At 36.9% G+C, this 22906-nt stretch overlaps 1 protein-coding gene across 1 annotated transcript in view; it reads right to left on the reverse strand.

Moving 5' to 3' along the window:
* Positions 1–3661: 3661 nt before the first annotated feature.
* The window catches only part of ARHGEF38 (Rho guanine nucleotide exchange factor 38), a 121254-nt gene continuing 102009 nt past the window's right edge, over positions 3662–22906 (reverse strand). The window contains exons 10-14 of the mRNA XM_039255620.1: positions 19329–19640; positions 15700–15843; positions 14694–14892; positions 14285–14544; positions 3662–4228 (exon numbers count right to left, since the gene is read on the reverse strand). Coding sequence (XP_039111551.1) covers positions 4043–4228; positions 14285–14544; positions 14694–14892; positions 15700–15843; positions 19329–19640 — 1101 coding nt within the window. The 3' untranslated portion in view covers positions 3662–4042. The remainder of the gene's footprint in view (positions 4229–14284; positions 14545–14693; positions 14893–15699; positions 15844–19328; positions 19641–22906) is intronic.

Here is a 22906-nt window from a genome sequence, read left to right on the forward strand (position 1 = left end):
TGATCTGATACAAGTTAAGCTCAAGAATTAACAGTTCATGTGACTTCAGTACCTGTGAAAAATTAAAGCAGTAATGTACAGCTTGCACTGGCACTTGAAGTGGAAAATTTTATCCCATCACAGCCAAAGCATATGTACTGGACAGAGTTGAGAAGAGAGAAACTTTTAATTTCTGTAGTATTTCAGAGAGGCTGTTAGAACCCTTTTTAGGAAATTATTTATCTTTCATTGAGCATGGCTCTTTGTATAGATTATGTGTGTGCATAAATATATGTTTGGAATCTGTACATATATGTAAGTCTGCATACATCTAGCACTGTATATAATTCACTTTGATATTTTATGGAGGTATTTTTATATTAGAGTTTGTCTTCAAGTAGATCTTAGACCTTGATTTTTTCCATACCATTAAGTGAGCTACAAAACTTTTTAACTGAACGTGTGATGAAAGTAGCCAGCTTTATGTTAATGGTATTTATCATTTGATTAATTTTGTTACAGTTTTCTTCCCCCACTAGAATTTAAGTTGTATGAGGGCAGGGGTCTTGTCTGATTTGCACACCATTGGCACACCATTGCACAGCATCCTACTGCAGCTCTCAATAAATACTATGCCAAGGAATGAATAGATAAGTAGGTGAGCCAAGGTAAGCTTTTAGGATTGTAAGCTCAAATCCTATTTTAGTAGAAATTTGGTCAATATCACTTTTTGTGCATTGTGCTTTGTTAGATTTTAATGACTTACCAAAAAAACAAAACACTAAACCAACAGTGGTTTAAAGTCAGAAGACCTGGTTTTGAATCCCAGTCCCTCCGTATATCTTTGGTTTCCTTCTTTATAAAATATAGATGATAATTAATGAGATAAAATGGAAGGCATCTAATACAGCTTAGGCCTCTGATTCTGATGCTTAACAAGGATATCATTGTACTATTTATTAGTAGCTGAGATTATAAATTATATTGTGATGATTATTTCATCTCTATTCACATAGCTTGAGAGGGTTTTGCAGTAGACAAAATTCTAAAAAGCTTATGGGAAAGGGGCAGTTTTTAATTTCATATGTCAGTAATAAAAACACTAATTTTTGTAAATCATCTGAACTATTCATCACAAAGTGACAGGCAGTTAATAGCCATCTCTAAAAGTCCAAATTATATTTCAGGCAAAATATAAAATATATCAGCACTTAAAAGTATTTCATGCAATGCTGCATTTATATGATTAACAATGTGCGTTGTATCTCTACTGCACAGCTCAACCTTCATAGGATTGTTTTATACTACTAATACTAAAAGAGGATATTTTTCTAAAATAACAAGGAATGTTCAGATAGTGACTTTGTGACTTTTTCACATGATTTAAGTACCTATGGTAATTTTGTGTTACTGGATTTTTTATGATTTCCAAACAGTATTATGTATATTAGAACATCTGTATTTAACAATGAATACTAAATAAAATGATTACATACACCAGTTTTATTTGTTTTAGAAAAACAGCCACAAAAATTTCTCCTTCATTCGTGGTAAAAATACCCAATTCAGAGAATTCTATACAAGGACATTTAAATTTTAAAATATAAAGAATTAATTCTTAATGCCTTAATTATAATGATATCACCAATAGTTTTATCTTTTTAAACTTGTTAAAGGCTTACATACATCATAACTATCTTTGAACTTTATTTCCGTTATGTTCAACAAAATAATCTCCAACCTCAAAATTGTAATCATTTGATTCTAAACAACATACTAAAAAAATGAAGGTATCATATAATGTTAAAAAAATAAAACCTAAATGGCATATGAAATGTAGGCATCTTTTTAAAATAGCAACAACATAGTTTTATAGAAATCTATATTCATCACGATAGTGAGGCCTACAGGAAGTGGCTTCATTACAGTACCTGCTGAGCAACTAACTCCAGCTAGAATTTTAGTGGTGTGGTTTCTAAAAAGGTGAGACCGGAAGCATCAATCCTAGGCCTGCACAAGCAGACAAAGCTTCTAGTGATTCATTTCAGCCAGAAAAGCAGATATGTGCTACTTCTATGATTCTTCATTTTAAGGGGAGTATTAAAGTCACAGCTAATTTAAATATACACACTTAATATATATTGTTATATAGTATATATATATATACTTTTATATATTGAAAATACAAATATTACATATAAAAATACATTATATGTGGTTTCCTCACCAGTTTGGTTGTTGGGCATGTTCATAGTTAACACAAGTAGCAAATTTGAATTTCCTTTTGTTTTGCCCTATGCAAACTGGAATTACGTTTTCACCATTGGGGACAAAGCACCATTTAAAAGACATAAAAAGTCCCTGTATATCCAAAAGAGAACCTTATTTTAGTATCTAATCTCAAAATAAGAAAATGTTATGTAAAAACAACTTACCACTAGAACCTTATAAAACCATCTTTAGGGTAAATACTTCAGGTACAATATTATAAAATGCAAATTATTCTGTCACGTACATGTCTTGTGAATTTCTATGGTTGTACATGTCATATGCATACTCAACCCTCTAAAAATTACTCTTCATTTTGTTGTTTGTATTCTACAGTAATATATGTTATACATTATAGACATCAAATCTTTCAAAGTAACAATCAAATCTTTAATGTCACATTATGTCATATTAGCACATTCTGTGTGGGAAATGAAAGTCCACTTTATATTGGTGTTTCAAGGAAACCACTAAGCCAAACTTAATCTTTTTACTGTTCTAAAGGAGCAGTGTCTTGACAGAATATCCTGAAATCTTAGGGGATGGTTTTGAGCTATTCCCAAATTAAAATTCAGTGTCCCAGGACATTGTGTTTCAGCAAATGTTATCTTTAATGCCTGCTTTGTCTAAGTACAACTGGCAACTAAAAATATTTACATCTTGGCTCAGAACATAGAACACACATTCCACATTCATCCTCTAAATGATTGAGCAATCCAAAAATATTTCCTCATTCAAGTAACATTAGCAATCATGTAGCATCATTTTTAAACAATTATACTTTCAAAAATGTTTAAGCAAAACAATTAAAAATAAGCCTAAGATACTTCATTTTCTCTAGACTAATATCATGGAAGTTCTTCTGGCCCTTGATTTTGAAAAACTTCTCAATAGTTAAATATGACCTGAGAGAAAAATGGTCCCTGTCAATGTCTATCATTTGCATCACTAAGTGCTTTGCTGATAGCAAATGTGTACGCTCCTGGAGGGTTTGTCCCAGCATAGTGGTTAGGAGCATGGACCCCAGAACCAGACCTAGGTTTGAGTCCTAGCCCTTACTAGCCATGTAACTTGGGCTAAATTACTTCATCTCTGTGGGCCACAGTTTTTTCATAATGCTGTGAGTATCAAATAAGTTAGCACATATAAGGCATTTAGAACAATTTTTGGCATGTAGTATGTATTCAGTAAATGTTAGATATTATAATGTCATTCAGGGTTTTGTTCATTTAAAACTTGAAGAGATGTTCCACATCAAAGATTTCTAGCTGGCTGTTTATTCCTATTATGTATATTAAGTGTACTCCCTGGTTTATGCAAATATATGTATAATATAGTATTATACATAGTATACATATATATGTATAAACCATGTAATGAATATAATTACATGTGTGTGAGTGTATATGTACACACATACACAAAAGAGAATAAGAGAAATCGAAAACAAAAACCTTCAAGGCAAAATACATAATCCAATAATTGAAAACATCTTATCCTTAGATCCAGCCTTTCATGGTGATAAAGAATACTTTTATCCTTTCAAAGACCTCCATTTTTAAGTAGTTGGTAGTTGGAGCTTGAGCTGTTTTGCTGTTTCTGTTTAAGTGTTTTCCTCAACATGTATCCTTCAGAATGCATTTTGAAATAATCTTGTTAGGAAGCAGTCTTAAAACTTGATACAGTATTATCAGTTCATGTAGTTTGGGGGTTTCTCCATTACTAGACCAACATTTTGTAGGTTTTATGAGGTAGTCCATTAATAACCTGCCAGAAAACAAAAGTCTAGGGCTTCTTAAGCATAAGTCATCTTCCCAAGGTAGTTAGCTGGCACGTATCCTTTCTGCCCTTCAGCTTCAGCCAACCACCAGTCTTTATTGCCACTTAGGTCACAAAATCTAAGTATGTGGACTCTTTGGTATTCCTGAAGGCTGAGTTCATGGTGACTTCGTGCTTGAAAAGCATGAACTGCATAGAAAACCTAGACAAAGAAGGAAATGACATTATTGGAAGCAGAACCAAAATACTTAGACAAACATTATAAAGATTTCCAAGCTTTTAGAAAGAATGCTGTTCTTTTTTCAAAGTCACATTCCCCAATTCCTTCTGTTGGATTTATTTTGCTAAACCTTAACCTAGATGAGAATAGTTCAATAGGCATTCTTATTCTGTTTGGAGGAGTCTAAACTGTCCATGCTTGAAGGCAATTTGCCAGCTTCTGTTAAAGTATTGTTTCATTATTATTTTTTTTAAGTAGGCTCCATACCCAACATGGAGCTTGAAACCATGACCCTGAGATCAAGAGTCACATGGTCTCCTGACTGAGCCAGGCAGAGGCCCCTAAAAGATTTTCTTTTTAAATGTTAATTCTCTTTTTATTCAGTAATAGCTCTTAAGAATCTCTTCTACAGAAATAGAGACATTAGCAAAGATTTTTATATAATAATATTACTGCAATACCCATTCGTAAGGTGAAAAATGAGAGGGAAATGGGAGTAACACTGAATGATCAGTAAGAGGAGAATAGTTAAGTCTATTCTATACCTTTATACTAAGGAAATTTGTGACCTTTTCACTAAAGGAAATTCAGTCATTAAAAATGCTGTTTTCTGAAACTAATAGCATGGAGCAAATGCCTATGATGAAATAGTAAGCCAAAAGAAGAAAAAGGATATAAAATCAGTTGTTTGTACAATATAAGTCTAAAACTGTTAGTTTCTTTCAATCGTGGAATTAGAGGTAATTTTCATTTTTACTTGTTTCCTTATTTTCTAAGCCTTTATAATGACAATGCATTAAATTTATAATTTTTAAATAACTCTTAAGTGGCCTAGAAGAAATTAATAAAACATGCACTGTCAAAAGAATTTTTCTCTAACCTTAGGGCACCTGGGTGGCTCAGTCAGTTAAGCGTCTGACACTTGGTTTGGGCTCACGTCATGATCTCATGGTTCGTAAGTTTGAGCCCCACATTGGGCTCTGTGCTAACAGAGCAGAGCCTGCTTGGGATTCCATCTCTCTCTGTCCCCTGCCACTTTCTCTCTATAAAAATAAATATTAAATATTTTTTCTCTAACCTCAGAAGAATACTACAGAATTATTAGATGCATAAAGAAGCCCCTACGTGTTTAGTCCCTCTTCCACCAAAATCATAAGATTGATAACAGAAATGTTTAGTTACATCATAAAATTAACCAATTGACTAGCATTTTATTCATTCATTCAATCAAAATTAATTAAGTACCTATCAAGTGCCTGATGTTATCAGAGAACTTACAACCCAGCTAGAGAAAAATGTGCCCTGCAAAAGGTACACACATACCAAACAAAAAACACCCTATACCCATGAGAGATATATCAACCAGTTGTGAGCTGGTTTTTGAAAGAGGTAAACTTCTGTAGGTGACAAAATTGATAAAGGGGGTGGATATGTCATATTTCAAAGTTCAGAGAATATATGAAAACAGTATATGGGAAAGTCAAGCAGATTAACTTTCTCAAAATTGAGGGTCAATGTTAAAATGATAAAAAATAAGATGACTTCATTGAGCAGGAAAAGAGACTGGGGAGGGGACTATATAGTTAGCAGCATAAGTTATTCTTGTAGATGTTGAACTGTTATTTAGCTTTTGATGAAATTTTGATATCATTGATTTTATATCATCTCAACAACGCTAGCATGAGCTCCACTTCAAAGAGAGGAGCATTTATGGAACGCTTGGTTGGCTTAGTAGAGCATGTGACTCTTGATCTCGGGGTTTTGAGTTCAAGCCCCAGCCTGGGTGTGAAGCTTACTTAAAAAAAGAGAAAGAAAGACAGAGAGAGAGAGGAACATTTAAACTTTTCGCTACTGACCACATCATGGTACACAATAGGAATTCAAATATATGTTAATTTGACTTAAAAGTTGAGCTGAAATGCTTGGATACAAGAGATCACCTTGCATCCTGTAAGATATACACAAGACAGATTGTTGGGCATGGATTATTTTGTAATTTAAAAATTAAAGAAGAAAACAAAAGGGAAGATGCTATAAATTCTTGAGCAATAGAGTGGCAGCAATAATTGCCATCTTTTCTAGTGCTCATAAGAGTTTTAGATGTCAAATGTGCTTCATCCTCAACAACCCTGGGAGTTGTGACTTGGAGAAGTAACATGTGAAAATCATAGAGTTAGTGCTGCTGGAACTGTATCTTCTAACTCCAAATCCCGTGCTTGGTCCATTTCTCTTGTTCTAGGAAGGATGTATAGAGTATATTCTTCTGAAAAGAGATTGAGGTCTCTAATAGTTTGCTGCTGATGTTTTTGTTGTTGATTAGGAAATAAAGACATTGATTAGCTTCACAAGAGAAGAGTGGAGGATTTGGTGGGCAACAGCTTTGAGGAATCTGATGCACCATAATACAGTTTCTGAAATTATCTGTAAAAGCTTATGTTAGCAGTTACTAGCCAACTTTTATAATTTTTACTTGTTTCCTTGGTAAAACATATATGCTTTACCAATACAGCTACAGATTGGTTAGCAGGTTGAATTAGATCTAGTTGGCATGACATTATAGCAGAGCTTATATTTTATATGCTAAATATAGATTTTCAGGAAATTGTAAATTTAAAGTTACAAAATGTATACTTTAATCAATCATGGTCCAGAATTAACTTAGGATAAGTATATTTCAGTTGTATATGTTTCTGCCTCCTCTGGAACTAAGTCCACTTTTAAAGAGAATGCGGTTGATAATATTAGACCACAAGTTATAAGTTTTCAGCCTGAGAGAAGGACAAATATCATATGTTTGCACGTATAGGAGGATTAGGAGGAACTTAACTGAGGACCATGGGGGAGAAGAAGGGGGGAAATGATGGGGGAAAGGGAGAGGGGAAAACCATGAGAGACTCTTGAATGCTGAGAAACAAACTGAGGACTGATGGATGTGGGGGGGAGAGGGGAGATGGGCATGGAGGAGGGCACTTGTGGGGATGAGCACTGGGTGTTATATGGAAACCAATTTGACAAACTATTTGTAAAAAAATAAATAAATAAATGCAATCTCTATCAAAAAAAAAAGTTTTCAACCTGTTCTAGATAAAACCTGAGGAATTTCTCATTTTTTGAAATATTTTAGTTGTTCCAAACTTTTTTAAAATAATACTCTGTACCGTATTATTGACTCATACTCAATTTATCCACAATTTTTATCCACTATTTATTAACCACCAGATCTCTCCCTATAGTAGCATTGCCAGGTAGGCATTCCTCTATTCTATATTTGTGCATTTAATTATTCCTCTCTTAGTGGCCACATTAGCTGTCTCCGCTGAATCTCATTTTATTGATTTCATCCCAGTTCTTCAACTAACAACAACAATAATGACATATTTTAATCTTCCTTTCCAAAACTAAAAAGCAACAAAACCAGTATTTACAGTATTATATGTAGTTCAGGAAACCAAGATAGTTATATTGCATGAAAAATGCTCTTTCTTCTCCTCTTCCCTCCAGGAACAAGCTTTCACATTCTTCGGTGAACAGTTATATATTGTTATTATGCAAGCCATTTTTATAAAGAAATAATTTTAAAGAAAGGTAAGAAAGAATCACCCAACTGCTATTAATATCTTGTATTCCCTTCCTTCCTTCCTTCACTCCTTCCTTCCTCCCCTCATTCCATCTCTTCTTCCTTTCTTGTCTTTTTGTCTACCTACCTGAAGTAACAATAAACATGGGACTGTAGTACACATAATTTGCAGTCTGCTTTTTATTTTAAAATATATTTGAAAATCTTCATTTCAATAAATAGCTCTCTAATGCATCATTTTAATGACTACTTATATACATTATGTTACAGCTTCCTGGCTCATTTTGAAATACTTTCTAAACAATGACATACTACACATGTAGCATTACATGTGTTTCAAAAGTAGTTGAAACAAGTAAGGATGAAGACCCAGATAGTGAATTTAGGATTAGCGGCAAAACAACAAACTTAGTTCCTAAGTTCATAATTCAAAAATTATGTTCTCAGTATTATTTATCTGAAAAGGAAGAAACTGCACTGATTCTCAAACACTGAACATCCCTCTAAAACTGGGTTTAGCCATTATCAAACCTGGTCCACTTTGAGAAGTGCTGAAATTGCATCACATTAGTCCTGTACCTTGCTTACCAAGCAAGGCATCTTAGCTATTGTGATAGGCAGAATTCTAAAATGGACACCTGCTCTACTAGGAATTTACCCAAGGGACACAGGAGTGCTGATGCCTAGGGGCACATGGACCCCAATGTTCACAGCAGCACTTTCAACAATAGCCAAATCATGGAAAGAGCCTCAGTGTCCATCATCTGATGAATGGATCAAGAAGATGTGGTTTATCTATACCATGGAATACTACATGGCAATGAGAAACAATGAAATCTGGCCATTTGTAGCCACATGGATGGACCTTGAGGGTGTTATGCTGAGCGAAATAAGGCAGGCAAAGAAAGACAGATACCATGTTTTCACTTATAGGTGGATTAGGAGAAACTTAACAGAGGACCATGGGGGAGGAGAAGGGGAAAAAAAGTTAAGGAGAGGGAGGGAGGCAAACCATGAGAGATTCTTGAATACTGAGAACAAACCGAGGGCTGATGGGGGTGGGGGAGAGGGGAAGGGGGTTGATAGGCATGGGGGAGGGCACTTGTTGGAATGAGCACTGTGTGTTATCTGGAACCAACTTGACAATAAACTATGAAAGAAAAAAAAAAAAAAGAATGGAGGGCAAGAAAATAAAAGGCATTTTCCAGGAAATAAATAAAATAAAATGGACATGTCCTGCATAATAAGTTCCCTAATACACTGACTCTGAGTTGGTCAAAGACTATCCTGTGTGCCTCATGTAAACAAGTGGCCCTGTAAGAGTTCAGTCCGTTTCTGAAGGGAGAAATATAAAATCAGGGAGATGCTCAGCTGCTGGCCTTGAAGAAGCAGCCATGTTGCAAACTGCCTACAGACGTAGCCATAAGGCAAGGGTCTGAGAACAGCCTCCAGTTATTGAGAGTGGTCCTTGGCTGATGGCCAGCAAGAAAATGGAGGCCTCGGCCCTACCAGGACAAAGAGCTGAGTTTTGCCAACAACCACAAGCTTGGAAGAGAACTCCGAGTTTCAGAGAGGAACATAGCCCAGCAACTATCTGGACTGCAGCTATGTGACCTGCTAAGCAGAGCACACAGCTGAGCTGTGCCTGGACTTCTGACCATGGAAATGGTGAGATAATCCATTTATGTTGTTTTAAGCCACTTTGTGATCATTTGTTGTGCATCACAGAAAACTAAGGTAATCATGACACTCCTATTTGACAGGCAAAAGAGGAGAATACATAGGATTGGAGGGCATATTTGTTTGACTGCCTCTGTGATATTTTTTGGTCTAGCATAAAGTAGTGGTCAAGAAATTAAAGATTAAGTCCTTTAGTATAAATCAGTACTTCCAGGTTGTGAATATCCATTAACTCCTCCCTATTATTCTTACAGAGTCTCTGGATCATAATTTAGGGAGCTTCTGAAACATTCAGAGAAAGTCCGTGCTTTCTATGTGGGATGTGCATGAAGGAATCTGAATGGATTGGTTCTTAGGTCCCAATAAAGACAGTGACTGTATCTCCCAATTATACCAGTCACAGTTATCTCATCCAGTGGGCACTCTCTTTCATTAACAAAAGTGTCCCATTATAGATAATAAATTATATTTTCACCTTACCCATAAGACTGCTGATCCACTAGAACCATTCTAGAAAATATGGGAAGCTCTTAATCCAACAGTCTTTTTTATTGAGTGGCTGGGAGAATGCATAAGCAAGTTAAGTCTCTAGAGCAGTGGTTTCTAACCTTTTAAATAGAATTTCCCTTTGAAAATATGTTGAATTTTCAACATATTTGAGGGATTTATGGAATCCTTCTAAAGACCATTCTTAGATCCCTTTCATTCTTGGAGTCTGCATTAAAAACTTAGCTTGAGTATAAACATTGTGGAGCCATTAGTCTGAAGTCAGTCTAATCGTGCCTATTTATGACTATTTAGGACTTCAGTGATGCCTCCTGAGTATCGAGTAGAGGTTAAGGCTACCCCTCTAACTGTCCTTCTTGTCAGGGTCCACTAAAGCCATCAATAAGAGTAGATTACAGCCTACAACACCAATGGCAATATGCTATTTCAATTCTGGAAGAAAGCAAAAAAAAAAAAAAAAAAAAAAAGTGTTACCCTCACAGTAGGAAAGGATAGGGAAAGAAATGGTGAGTCAAAGTGTCATCCAGTTAAACCAAAACAAGTTTCAGTTGATGTTCCTGATGATGAAATAAAATCAAGAACATAAGTCTAAATAGCTACACAGAAAAATTGCTTTGCAGGGCACCTCAAATGTGCATATTCAATATGCAATGTATTCTTTCTGTTCACACACAAAAAGATACAATTAATTCCCTCTATGCAGTCACCTTCTAGAGACCTCTAGAATGCATTATTCTCTTAGAGTGTCATACCACAAATATGGGGGTTAAGCATTCTCTTCTCTCCACACTTTCTGAGAGTCAACAAAATGAAAACATAGCCCTCTGGTAAGGATTAGGAAGATCATACAAGGTTTTCCTTCTGTTTCTGAGCACTAAACTGTAGTTGCATAACTAGAAAGTCTAAGAACTACTAGCCCATGTGCCTCTATTGACTAGAATTAAGACATTAAGAGAAATATTTCTTTGTAGTCTTTCTTCTCTCGCTTGTGCTAAGGTTTCTAACAGGTTCATTGTTTTCAAGCCATAGTAAATTTGATGGGGCAGACTTTGTCCTACATGGGAGAGGCCTGCACTTCGGACAGAATTAATTTAACACAGAGTTAACTATTCAGGGATCCTATGTGGCCTCTGATCCAAGCTGCATTTTCTATCCATTTTTGTTAGGAATAATGCTTATATATATGTCCCTGACACCATGGTCTATTTTGAATTGGTTCCAAACTCAGAGGAAAAGGAGAACAAATTGCAGTCTATGGAGAAATATTATCAATATACCTTGTGTGAGTAAGAAGAAATTATCTCATTTTTTCCCTCTCTTGGTAATGGAAATTCTAATGGATCTAGCTCACATGAAATGTATTGATAGGATTACTCAAAGAGAATTACTTTGCAGTAGCAGCTATTAGGAACTAGACTACAAATCCCATGTGGAAAGAGTCTAAGTGAGGTGCTTACTCCAAAAGTCCCTGTAAAAGTCAATAAAAACTAGAGCTCACTATTAAGCCAGCTCTAGGGTGTCTTGACAAATTTGGTCCTCAAATTTCTGTCCTTCTAGGTGATTGGGATAAGTTAAAGTCTGCCAGGACATTTAATCATGACTATAGATTTCACTGATAAAATTTCATTCATCTGTTAGTATTACAATATAATTTTGTTTTCTAGAAACTTTGAATAAACTAAGAGAATGAGCAAGTAATAGAAAAACAGTGTTTTGAAAGTTCAAGACAGAAGAGTGATAGAAACATATAGTAATGTCTAGATGAGTTAGAATCAGTTATGCCTGGGAGAAATTATTTGTAAATTATATCTGATAAAGAATTTGCATCCAAAGCATATAAAGAACTCTTACAATCAGATAATAAGAAGGAAAATGACCCAATTTTTAAAATGGGTATATATTTAAGTAGACAGTTCCATAGAGAAGATACAGGAATGGCCAATACGTACATGAAAGATACTCAACAGCATTAGTTAAATGCAAATTAAAATCACAGGGCGATATACTTTGCACCCACTCGAGTGGCTATCATAATAATTTGAAAAGGCAATAAGGTGACGATGTGAAGAAGCTTCAGTCCACAGCCCCCATGCACTTCCAAGTATGTAAAATGATGCAGCTACTTTGAAAAACAATCTGGCAGTTTCTTTTAAAAAGTTAAACATAAATTCACCATAACAACAAGCAATTCTACTCCTAGGTATCTACTCAAAATAAATGAAATCCTCACAAAGACTTGTACATAAATGTTTATAGCAGCATTATTCATAATAGAAATTACCCAAAATATCTATCAACTGGTGAACGGATAAACAAAATATGCTGTAGCCTTAGAGTGAAATACTATCAGGTGATAAAAAGCAACAAAGTACAGGGGCGCCTGGGTGGCTTAGTCGGTTGGGCGGCCGACTTTCGCTTAGGTCGTGATCTCGCGGTTCGTGGGTTCGGGCCCCGCGTCGGGCTCTGTGCTGACTGCCAGCTCGGAGCCTGGAGCCTATTTCAGAGTCTGTGTCTCCCTCTCTCTCTGACCCTCCCCTGCTCGCTCTGTCTCTCTCTCTCTCCTAGAAATAAATAAAAATATTAAAAAAAAAAAAAGCAACAAAGTACATATATATACTGCAACATGGATGAATCTCAAAAACATTATGGTAAGTGAAAGAAGCCAGCTGCAAAGTCCCACATGTTGTATGACTCCATTAACATAAAATATCCCAAGAAGTCAAATATATAGAGAAAGAAAACAAATCAGTCATTTCCTGAGGCTGGGGTGGGAAAGAGAACTGACTGCAAATGAGTACAAAGGATTTTGGGTGGTGAAGGGAATGTTCTAGAATTTTATTGGGGTGAGAGCTGCACAGTTCTGTAAATATACTCCAAGTCATTAAATTATAACACCTAAAACAGATGGATTTTATGGTGTGTCAATAAGTCCTTAATAAAGATTTTTTTAATTAGTAATGAATTGGACAAGAATCAATGTTATCATTGATGAAAGAAACTAAACTGTTTTGAAGTCTATATGGAAATTGTCTATTAAGACTTTAGATATAGATACCCTTTGACTCTCCAATACTCTTAGGAGATTATCCTATGTATATACTCATATAAATGCACAAAGATAGATGAACAAGGATCGTGTGTGAAGTAGTTTGAAATTCTAAAAACTCCCAAACATTCTAAATCCCTATTATTAGAGTAATAGTTACATAAATTATGATATGCCCACAAAATAAATTACTATGCAGAATTTTTTAAGGACTAAGGTAGATATTTAGGTACTGTTGTATGTAAGATACATTGTTAAGTGGGAAAAAAAAATAACTAAATTATGTAACACATATATGTTCCCGCTGTAAAAATATGTGTTTGTACATGCACAGAAAATGTCTAAAAACATAAACCTAATATCTGTCTCTGAAGAGTAGAGTTGGGGGAGAAGGGAATAAAGACCTTTACTTCTAATTTATGTATATGTTTATACCATTTTAACTTTTCACAGATAACATGTATTGCCCTTATAAAAACACACATTTAAATTAATTAATAAAAAGCCACTAAGGAAAAAAGCAAGTTACAAAAGAGAAGCAGTTAGGTGGCCACCACTTGAGGTTTAACAGTTAGATATATTGAAACTTTCTGATGTAGGAAAAAGGAGCTCTACATTATAGGTAACTTATAAATTTGCAAAAGAATTACCCCAATAGTCTCTGCTTTGGTGCAGTGCAAGAAAAGTAGCTCTTAGAGGTTTCAGGATATGGTAAATGGCATTATACGAGAGAATAAAAATGGCCAATTACTAGATAGCTCAATGATGATACTGCTCTTAGAGGAATCATGGACAATTTTCCACATGCTGCTTATGGCGGCAATCTGTTCAGTATTGAACTGTTTTCCTCTGATGGAGGAATATAAAAAGGCCATCTTTGCTTTACTCCAAGTACACAACAGCAGGGTAGTAACAGTAACAGTTTCTATTTACAGAGTGTCTACTCTGTGCTGGGTACTTTACATATATACATTTTCTCTAGTCCTCACATCAAGTCTGCAAAGTAGGAATTATTGTCCTCTTTCCCTCACTTGAGGGAACAGACTCAGAGAATTAAATTCCTTACAGAAAGGTGCACAGAGAATAAGTGTTCATACAGCTGGGTCTCCTTGCTGTCACAGCTGGCACTCTTCCACCAAGGTTTGCAGCAAGATAGAGCCCTGTTAGAGAGAACGCCTTTCACGTGTTGAAAAGCCTAGCAGTTTTACATCAAGGTTCAAATTCTTACCTGTTCATCTACCTCTTGAGAACTGTCAGCGTCAGCGCCGTTTGTTTCAAACTTTCCACACGTGCCACTAAGAGATGAGCTGCTATCACTTATGCTGCTTTCTGGGGTGCCTGTGACACTGTCACTAGCTGGCCGTGAGGACACAAAGAGGCTGATGTTATCAAAATCGTCGTCACAGAACCTGTTCTCACCATCCGCCTTCTGTACTTTTGCTGGATTGTAGGGTTTTAAGAAGGAGGCATACACATATCCTTTTATAACTGGATAGAAAATAGAAAGAAGGAAGAAACAAGGTCATCTGTATACCCTCACCAAACATTAGTGTTTAGAGAAGCACAGAGTGGCCCCTGGGAAAATCTCAACCTGAAAAGAGGTGGTAGTTCTGCACACTTTATCCAAAAAAACTTACTTCCTGTGTCAACGAGCCACCTGCTTGTGCTTCCCAGTGGATCCTTCTGTTCCATCACAGCCACCAAATCCCCTTCCAGGAGATTGATGTCATATTCTTGTGTAGCATTGCACTTCCGCTTCGCTTGGTAGAGTTCTTCTTTACTGTATGTGGACAGAAGTTTGGAGCGGTGAGCATCGGTTTGACGTGGCACTTCAGGCTGGGAGAAGTAAGGAGAAACTTTAATTAGATAGATGTGTAATAAAGTCCTCACTGAACTGGTAAATATTCCTTCTTTGAGATTTTTTTTTTTAAATGTTGAAGCCATACACTGATTTGGGATGATTACAACATTGAGGCATTGACCGAGTTATTGCAAAGCATCCAGCTGAGTTCTGCAGTGAAAAATTCTCTAGTTAGCACATGAGGGCAGTGTTGCAGAGAGGAAAGAAAACCCAACCTGAGCATAAGAAGGCAGAGGTTCTAATCCCTCTTGGAAGGAACAATTTTTAATTTTTTGCCATACTGTAGATAACCCCTGCATATTAAGCACTTGAAAAATACTATTTAATTAAGTAAATTGTACATGTACATGTCTTTTTCTGGGAAATAATATCAGTAAATTAGGCAGGAGTCAAAAGGCTTAGACCCTTCCTAGCTCTGCATGTATTGATTTTGAGAAAGCCACTTCATCTTCAGAGCCTGGGATTCCTTAGCTAGAAAAATGAAGGAGTTGAACTATATGATTTTGCTCCATAAAATTTTATTATTCATTCAGCAGTTATTTATATCTGTTGTCAGGCACCGTTTGAGCAGCTTGGAAATACATCATGTACAAAACAGGTAAAAATCTAGGACACTACAGAACTCATAGTATGGAAGGTAGAAATAGACAAGAAATCCTACAAATAAGAGGTAGGTAAGTTATAGGATATTAGAATGAAATAAGTGATATGGAGGATGGCACACTGTGATTTGAATGAGGAAAAGAAGTGATAGTCATTGTCACAAATCCTACCAAACTCACCAGAATTTGCACAAGCTTCTTCTTTTCAAAACTAAGTTTTCTCTCAATAAAGGTGGCGCTGTTGTCCTTTACAAAATTAAGATTTTGGACCTCTTCTAGTACTCGGTTCTGAATTTCAGAGATTCTTGAGGGCAGCAGTGGGACCTGAAGGTTGAAATGACATGGCGTTCTTCTCAGACAACTATTTAGCCTTACTAGATATTGAATTTAGTAGAGTTGCGACAAAGAAAAAAGCTATGTAAGATAGCTTCACAGCAAAAGATTAGGGCCATGTTAGAACTTATAGATAAAAAAATGGTCTAAATAAACTTAAAAAAACAGTTTAATTAATTTGCTGTCCCTGGACACGTCACTAAAATGATAGGGATAGTTTTGTTTTGGGTTTTTTTGTTTGTTTGTTTGTTTGTTTTGATTTTAAGGTTCAAGCCTAAATAAGAGAACACAAGAGAAATAAAAAGCAATGGAATTTTGAAAGGAGGGCTCAGGAATTAATGGCAGGAGGGTCTTCTGATATGGCAGGGTGGAATGGGGGGAAGGAGCTAAAACAAGAAGCAATGGTTAAGAGCCTGTGGCAGTTTTAAAGCAAATCAGCAAATTCTTTGACATGCCTCTCCTCAAGAGGTGGAGCCTATGTCCTCTCCCCTCAAAAGTGGGTGGGTTTTTTTAATTGCCTCCATGAGCAGAATGGAAATGAACAGAATGGCAGAAATGCTGCTGTCTGACTTTGAAGATTAGGCTAAAAAGATTGTGCAGTCTCTGCTGGTTTCTCTTGGGACACTTACTCTGGGAGACCCCATCAACCATGGAAGAAGTCCAGTTGCCCTGTGGCCACCATATCAAAAGATGATGTTGAAAGATCAGAGTGGGGTGGGGAGTCTGTGGAGCTTCAGCCGTTCTAGTCCCCAACTGGTTGGGTCTTCTACCATCATCCCATCTCCCACCTCAGACATGGGCCTGAGGAAGTCTTTGAGATGACTCTAGCCCCAGCTATTATCAGACTACAGCCTTACAAGGCACACTGAGAATGACTGCCTTGAGCCCAGCAAACCTCCAGAACCATGAGACACAATAATTAAGTGACTGTTGCTTGTTACATACTGCCATATTTGGTGTACTTTGTTATGCAGATATAGGCAACTGGAATCATCCATATATCCACCCATAGGAACAGGTTAATACACAAGCCCATACATATTGTATGATTGCATTTTTATGAAATACAAACCAGGCATAACAGTCCATAGTATATAGGTCAGAAAAATGTTGTCTTTGAGGGACTGTAGCCTCGGAGTAGTCATCAGTGGCTCTTATGGGGAACTGGAAAGGGCTAATGTCTAGATTTTGATGCTGGCTACACAGATGTATATAATTGCAAATATTGTTGAGACGTACACTTCAGACTGAAGCACTTTCCTGTATATAAGTTATTCTTCAATTTAAAAAGTTTAAGATAAGGAAATGGTCAAAGAAATGCAAATCAAAACCATAATGAGACATCACTTCGCACCTACTGGGACAGCTCTAAAACAAAAGACAGATAGGTGTGAGGAATGGGAACCTCAGTCATCACTGTCGCGAATGTAAAATAGTGTGGCCACCTGGGAAAACAGTCCAGCAGTTCTTGCAAAGGCTAAACACAAGAATTAACATATGATCCAGCAGTTCTACTCCTAGGTATGTACCAAAAAGAAATGAAAACATATATCCCCTGAGATCTTGAATGTTCACGGCAACAGTATTCATAGTTGGCCAAAAGTGGAAATTACCCAAATGTCCATCCTCTGGTGATGGATAAATAAAATGTGGCATATTTATACAATGAAATATTATTTGTTGATAAAAAGAATTAAGTACTGAAATATGCCAAACATGGATGAAACTTGAAAACATTATGCTAAGTGAAAGAAGCCAGTCACAAAGAACCACATTTTATAGAAGTCTATTTATATGAAATGTCCAGCATAGGAAGTCTATAGAAACAGAAAATAGATTGGTGATTGCCTAGGGCTGGAGGTTGGAGGGAAATGTGAATTCACTGCCAATGACACAGGGTTTATTTTGGAGGTGATGATGACGTTTAAGAATTGATTGTGGTGATGGCTGCACAACTCTTGTGAAAATACTATAAACTGTGGAATCGCATACTTTAAGTGGGTGGAATGGTATGTTAATGGTATCTCAATAAAGTTGTTATCCAGAAAATAGGGCATTGGTTATACACTACTGTACAGCTATGCAGTAGACTAGTGTGAAGCTGTAGACGTGATGAGAAAGCTCTCTGTGTGCTGACATGGATGCATCCCCAGGAGGTTAAATTGCAGAATGGTGCTGTAGTTTCCTGGTTTTGGGGTGGGGGTAGGGAATGAGTCATTAGGGGACAGGAGTCTATGTGAGACTTGCTTATGCATTTTTATGTAGTTTTTGCCTTTTAAATCACATAAGTATAGCACCTGTTTATTCACTCTAATTTAAAGGTTAAGCTAAAAGTTAATTAAGTACACAGTGAAAAATAAAGTCAGGACAATTAATTTTCCTCCAAATGTTGTCCGTTAAATATCTACCCAGCTGAATAAGAACTAATTGAAAAGAAGGGCAAAGAAACCATGCTGATTTTTTTAAGTTGATATTAGGTTGTAAATATCTTTCTTATTCATCAGGGAAATAGTCATAAAATCATATCCTAATGAAAACTAAATTACACACACACACACACACACACACACACACGACTTTTTTTTTTCCATAGAGGAAAACAAAAGCAAAAGCAACTGGTTTGACAGTTACCCTGTTTCTGTCATTACCCTAAGATGGCCTTCTTTTTGGATCCACATCTTAAATAGTCATGGTTAGCATTGAAGAACTGTTGAATTGGAAGAGAATACAAAATAAATATTGATAAGCTTCTATGAAGCATCGAGCAGGTGGAGCTACATTGGCTTCACCGATGAGTGGAACAAAGCTGAAAGGTGTTTGGTATTCAAAAAGGAACCTCCAAAAAGAAATATAACTGTGCAAGTCACCACAAACCTGAACTAGGAAACATTCCTGTGGAGGAAAGAGAAAGAAATAGAAAGACTATGTGACACGAAGCATCGAGCAGGTGGAGCTACATTGGCTTCACCGATGAGTGGAACAAAGCCGAAAGGTGTTTGGTATTCAAAAAGGAACCTCCAAAAAGAAATATAACTGTGCAAGTCACCACAAACCTGAACTAGGAAACATTCCTGTGGAGGAAAGAGAAAGAAATAGAAAGACTATGTGACTGGCTTCGGTTAAAATACAGCCCCCACCCCTGGTACACGCACACACCAAAACATGCCCACTGTGAACAGGGCCACTTGACATGGCTGTGGTTTCTAATATTTTTAATATTTTATCCATTTTATTTTTAGCCATGGATAATATTTTATTCATTTTCGAGAGAGACGAAACACAAAATCCAAAGCAGGCTCCAGGCTCTGAGCTGACAGCACAGAGCCCAGTGCAGAGCTCGAACTCACGAACCACAAGATCATGACCTGAACTGAAACCGGACACTTAACTGACTGAGCCACCCAGGCGCCCCTTCACGGCTGTGGCTTCTAGTAGATCTCACAGGCCTGGGTAGCAGGTGCTGGTACCGAGCTTACCGGTGCCACCGTGGAATAAGCCTGCTGAACCATGAGTGTCAGGTCCCCAAAGAGAGTGATGAAGCTACACAGACAGTTCCACAGAATCTTCCGGGCAGCCTGGTTGAACACCTGGAGCTCCTCCACAAGCTGGGCATTGAGGGCCTCATACTCCTTTTTGGCCAAGTCTGACTCATCTCCTGCTGCCCGTGGTAGGGAGCTGTTGCAGTCCAGCAATTTGTCATAGCGTTTCTGGATGAGCTTCTGAGGCCCGGGAAATAAGGACAGCAGGACTGATAGGGGCATCAGGACGAGCCTCTGTGAATGGGCTGCCTGCCAAAAGAGAAAACAGTCCTGTTACAGAGCAGGCAACGATCAGTACATGTCCTGCACTATCACCAGTAGGCTTACTTCCTCCCTGAAGGAGCACAAAGGCAGGAAAGTATCAAGCCAGGCTAAGAGAGGATGTGATCTTTTTTTTTTTTTTGTCAAGCTAAACCTGTTTAAGAACTTAAAAGAGGGACTCTAGACTCTAACATTGAGTATAAAGAGTGAGCAGGAAGAGGAATACAAAAGTTAAAGCCTGCACACCCAAAATACACTCAACCTTTCCCTCTACAGCCATTAGTTTTGTCATTGGTGTCATCTCCTTCAACTCTTTCCCTTCCCTTTCTTTCTAAACCCAGAGCGAAGCAGAGCTGCTCCAGCACATGCGGTGGGAGGCAAGCTCCAGTCTTTGACCACTAAGACTGTGCAAATGACTCACCATATCATTTCCTTCCTTTGCTGGCAACAAAAGGAAAATAGTCTTCGAAGAGACTGTATCCTGTTCCTCCCACATCTGTCTCAATTCCTTGGCTACCCTGGTGACTCACTGTGGGTAGTGGAATTGTATCCCCTACACATATAAGTATCCTCCTTATTATAGGCATTTTGCTCCTGTCATAGAAATGACAGCAGAGTTACTGCTTTCTCTTTAAATACATTGAAAGACTAAGCTGATGCTGGTTTTGTTTCTTGAATTGTTACATCTTTAGGTCTGAGTCATTGAAAATGAACTTCATGGGACACCTTGTTGGTTCAATGGGTTGAGCATCCAACTCTTAATTGTGGCTCAGCTCATGATCTCACAGTTTGTGAGATCAAGCCCCGTGTTGACAGTGTGGAGCCTGCTTGAGATTCTCTCTCTCTCTCTCTCTCTCTCTCTCTCTCTCTCTCCCTCTCTGCTCCTCCCCCTGCTCTCTCTCTCTGTCTCTTCCTCTGCCAAATAATAAATAAACTTAATAAAAGAATTGAAAAAAAAGAAAATGAACTTCATATTAGCCCCCAACCCCATGCCAGCTCCTGAGCACCCTGAATTTAATTTCTGCTACTTCTCTTTCCTCTCCCTCTCTTCTGAAGTGCAAGTAGTATCCTATCTGCTGACTGCCAACTTTACCCTTTACCATATATGCTTGGGTTACATGATTATGTTATTGCAATTTGGAATTAGGTTTCTCCTTTGTACTCTGAAAGATATCCTAGGAAATCAGCATCTGAGCAGCAGCTTTTATTAATTAAACAGCCTCTGGTAACTTTGTCTGAACACATGGGAAATCTACAAGAGAGAGGAAACCAATCTCTTACTTGCAATAGCAATAGACTACACAGATTAAATTTGATTTCTAGCTTATAAGATAATCAATATACACCTGCAGAGTGTTTAATGAGTCCTTTGACTAAGTGAAGAATCTGTTTACTGTTCTTGGATAAATTACTATGTTTGTAACTTGACTGGATTCTGCAGATAATATAATTACAATATCACAGCATAGTTACTGTATATAATCCTGTGGTCTATAGACATAAACCAATTCACTTAGACATAGGAATTATGGTTGGAACAAATAAGAATCAGATTTTCTTTTAATGTTCTGTCCTATACAAAATATGTAGGTAAATATTCAAGTTTAGATAAAAATACTACTCTGCCTTTAGATAGATTTTTGAGCTCTTATTAATATTTGATTTTTTTAAAGTTTACTTTTTTCATAAGTTAAAAAGTTACTGTTATATTGGTCTCTATGATGATTATTTTAACTTAGCCTAATTTATCATCTTGTGGTCTCCTCCAAGGGGGAGAAGAACACTGGTATTCTTCTATCAAATTCTGGACATGCTTATTGAGGAAAAAGCTGTATACCCTGCTCTGACATAGTGCTCAATAAATACTCATTGACTTAATACATTGGAATTAAGCTAAAGACATTAGAAATTAGAAAATTAAGGACTTTTCTAAAATGTATTCTCTGTACTTAAATGCAGAAATTTATAAAGAATTAGCCACACTTTTTCCATTTCACATCTGTCAGAAAAACACCTCTCTTGCTCTCTTATGTATCTCATTGACGGGGCTTGAACTCGGGAACAGTGAGATAATGACTTAGGTCAAAGTCAGATGCTTAACCAACTGAGCCACCCAGGTGCCCCTCATCAATTGTCTTAATTCACACGTGATCCTGATTTTCCATTCCCCAGGGCCAGGAAAGCAAGATGATTCTGTGTGTTTTTTCCTGGGGGTGGGGGGTGTGTGGGGGGGGGCTACATTACCTCCTAGGATTGGGAAATATGTGGGGGTATTCACTGGATGCCATGACTCAAGATGAGGGAATATTACTGAGATCTAGAGCCTGCTACACCAGAGTTGCTAAACATCTCCCAACGCAAGGGCCTCAGTAAAGAACTGTGTGATCCCAAATGCCAATAATGCCAACATAAAATGCCACTTTCAACGACCTTCAAGATAATGAAGGAATCTATTATAACTTCTCAATAATACTTGAAATGCTACTATGTTCTATTAATACCTATGGAACAAAAGATACTAAATTAAAATTAGTATTACTCAAACTAATTTACCAGACAAATATTTTCTTGGCTCTAGCATATTTTTATGATTCTCAAGCTATGTTTTATAATTTTGCAGATTTTATAGAACTCATAGAAAGTACATATTTTACTGCAGATCAGAAGACGTCTGACTCGTAGGTAAAAGCCCTTTTTCAGTAAGAAGGCTTTACTTTACAATATATATTGTGTTAATAAAAGTCACATCCTCAGAGTATCTTTGCTCCTCCAGAAAGGACTCTGGACTTTTCCAGAGACTCCTTTAAGAAAATCACAGCTTTCTAGGATGTCTGGGTGGCTCATCAGTTAAGCATCGGGAGTCTTGATTTCGGCTGTGGCCATGTCTCATGGTTCGTGTGTTCAAGCCCCATGTCAGGCTCTGCACTGACAGTGCAGAATCTGCTTGGGATTCCCCATCTACCTCTCTCTCTGCCCTTCTCCCATTTGCACTCGTGCTCTCTCAAGCTCTCTCAAAACAAACAAACAAACAAATAAATAAAACATTATAAAAAAACACAATCACAGCATTCCAACTTAATAAATTTGTGATCTATCACATGCAGACTTAAACTAAATGTTGACTTTAAAATCTATACAAACACTGACTACTCTTAGAAACATAGTCTAGGACCCTCTTAAATTTTGATTATAGTAAAATCTTCACTAATCCACTTTAAAATAATAATAATAATAATACCCTCCTATTTAAATCT

Source organism: Hyaena hyaena, unplaced genomic scaffold (assembly GCF_003009895.1).
Source record: "Hyaena hyaena isolate Hyena2069 unplaced genomic scaffold, ASM300989v1 scaffold_535, whole genome shotgun sequence".
NCBI lineage: Eukaryota > Metazoa > Chordata > Mammalia > Carnivora > Hyaenidae > Hyaena > Hyaena hyaena.